At 37.2% G+C, this 2965-nt stretch overlaps 1 protein-coding gene across 1 annotated transcript; it reads right to left on the reverse strand.

Annotated features, from left to right (window-relative positions):
- NMNAT1 (nicotinamide nucleotide adenylyltransferase 1) lies at positions 1 to 2726 on the reverse strand. The gene is made up of 4 exons (XM_010073885.1): positions 2603 to 2726; positions 1926 to 2109; positions 1089 to 1234; positions 1 to 401 (listed from the first exon to the last, which is right to left on the reverse strand). Exons 1-4 carry the CDS (start codon positions 2724 to 2726, stop codon positions 1 to 3), a joined length of 855 nt encoding a protein of 284 aa, XP_010072187.1.
- Positions 2727 to 2965: the final 239 nt, after the last annotated feature.

Raw genomic sequence — 2965 nt, forward strand, 5'->3', positions numbered from 1 at the left:
TTAGTTCTTGGAATCACTCGCGTATTTCTGTAAGGGAGCCAAGACAACCCCAGCATTCCTGTCTTCACTCTCTGGACTATACAGATCATTTTTTTCTATGTATGCTTGAACTTCATCAGGTACTAGGTAACGAATGCTCTGGCCCCTCCGCAGCGCTCTCCTAATCTTGGTGGAGGAAATGTCATTTGTGATCCATTCTTCCACAAGGTGAATGTTATTCTTATGTCTCCACAAAAGATCAGATTCATAGATGAATTTCTGAACGTTGTGTCCAGGCCTACTGATGCATACAAGGCCATGATTTTCCAAAATTTCAGTGATGTCCTCCACCTTCCACAGATTGGGGATCCCAAAAGATTCCAGCATGTCACTTCCACAAAGCAGTTTAACCTGTGTGACACCTTAAAAAGAAAAATAAGTGAGAAACAGGGTTTGGTTTACACCACCAGATTTTAGCTAACATTGATGGGGACATTTCATTTCTAGGCTACCTCTCTGTAGCTTTGGTTGATATGGGACAATGGGATGAAATTAAAAAAAAAAAAGATTCAGAGTATATAATTTATAGTTAGCAGCCTCGATACAGGATTTTTCTGAAAAAAAGGTTATTGGAGAGTACTAAAATTAAGATCTAAAAGCAGTAAGCAAAATAAATGCTACCTAATATTACAAAGCCAAGCTACGTCTGTTGTATGAAGTATTAAATTACAATTTTAAATGATCCTGTACCCAGATACATTTTGAATTTCAGGACTTAATCCTGTCCCTTCTTTCTTCAGCAACTTATAATATGATCCAGAAGTCTCAGCTGTAACTACAGTTTAGCAAAGTTCTGCAGGTAACATGGATAGCTCAGACCTTTTTCAGTTCAAATTTCTATTATCTTGAGCATTTTTCATGTCCTATATACTTTACCCTTACAGTTGTCTTTGTTACAAACCCTACTGCTTTATGCTGTGGGATCTAAAGGAATAAACTTAATCAGTGAAATCAGAACCAAGAACAAGCATTAAAAAAAGTTACTCATCAGCGCAATTCCCTTGAAATAGCAAGTATTGTTACACATTTAATTTGCAAACAGACTTAACTTTTTATATCTGTACTCTGATTTTTCTTTTTAATGGGGTCATGCCTGTTTGGTTCCTGTTTCCTCTTCCGTCCCGGCTTTGTTAAAGGTATAGCATTCTGCAGACTATTAGTGGGTTCAGGAGATAAAAGCTTTTGATGATTGTACCTGCAAAACAGATTAATTTTAGGTATTATAAAGATGTGGGAGAATATAGAGAAGAGTATAACCTACGAAATAATCTTTTCACCACTTCCTTCTGCAGTATTTTCAGAGAGAATCCATCCAAGAACTGTTCTGCTGGAACAGGGATGTCTGAGAGGTGGGTCATAAGACGGTGAAAGCGCAAAGATTTCAAAGCAACAACTACAAGGTTGGTTTGTTTCTTTTTTAATAAAAATTTGTTTTAAAAAAGAATAACTTCAGTGAAGTAGCAATGACTGAAAGAGTAAAAAACTTTAAAAAATATACTCTTTCAGACCATTCTCATGCCATCCTTTAAATACACAAATGAGCAGCATAGCACAATTGGAATCAAATGAGGGAAGCTCGTGTAGCATGTGTCTGCCCTATTCTAGTCTCTTGTCCTTCCTCATGAAGACTTTCTCAGCACAAAATTTGAATAAAACCTCAGAAACAATACAGCTTAGAAATAGTTCACAGGCTTATTTTTTGTATGTTTAGGACTAATGGTGCAATCTCTCATTTACAATGCTCATATAATTAGTACTTCTGACTTCACTGAGTCTATTCATGGGATTTGGGGTTAGCCCATTATTATTCTAACTTGTTGGAGCTAACACCATTCCTTATCCCTCTATAGGTTCTTGAGACTTTTTTGGGTTTGGCTGAAGAATACCTTAAAACTTTTAGTGTTTCCAACCACTCACTCTGGCTGCTTTCCCAATCATCAACTTCCACCCAATCTGAGTTTTTTGTAGCCAGTTTTGCCATAGCTACTCGGTGATTCGCACTGATCAGACCTTTCTTCTTATATGCATCCCCTACTGGTGAAATTATTCCTTTGATTACTTTGTATTTTCCTGTGGAAAAAACACATCACAGAAGAACATGAAAAGTGGTTGAGCAGATGTTACTTCCACTGTATTGTAGTTAAACTACCACGTAACCACTATTCACTGCAATCCCTAAGAACACCAACGCCAGCTCTGATAGCCAGCCCAGTGGAAAAGTACTGTATACTTCTGCCATTGTGCAAGGCAGCACAATCAAAGATTTAGATATATTAGAAAGATATATTTCTATAAAGAAAAACTGTATAATTTATGCTTTAGCTCATTAAAATTAGCAATAAGCCACACATATAAGATTGTTCTCTCCTGCATATAAGACTGTTCTCTCCTGTATGTGGCCTACGTGATTTTGTACGATACATACATGCATACCAGGTCCCATATCTAATTAGTATTTCCAAAAATGTCTGTCACTGTCAAGCAGGCATTCATATACACAAAACATTCACCTTAAGTGTCTAGTTATCAGAGCTGTTTTGAATTATATAAATTACCATCCTACCTGTTTCATGGAAGTAGTCTTTAGCCAGCTCAAAGAGCCTTAGATGCATGTTGGTAATGGGATTGAAGGACCCACAGGCCAGCAGCACTACTTCAGTCTTCTTGTCAGGATCTTCCATAGCCATTCCTTGCAGCTAGAGAGCCAAGTGGAAAATGGTGCTAGTTACCAGCCACTACAAGAGATGAGGTTAAAAAATAGTTATTCCCACTTATTTGTGCTGCCAATAAGCAGATTTCAAGATCAAATTGAACACTGTTCTCCTTCCATCAACATTTGGCCTGTGATTCTTCATGTGATACTGCATTATCTAATTTTTAAGAAATGAAAACCACTGCCTCTTGTTCTTTCTGGTTATCCCTGGAT

The sequence above is a fragment of the Pterocles gutturalis genome, unplaced genomic scaffold (genome assembly GCF_000699245.1).
Source record: "Pterocles gutturalis isolate BGI_N339 unplaced genomic scaffold, ASM69924v1 scaffold48212, whole genome shotgun sequence".
Classification (NCBI taxonomy): domain Eukaryota; kingdom Metazoa; phylum Chordata; class Aves; order Pterocliformes; family Pteroclidae; genus Pterocles; species Pterocles gutturalis.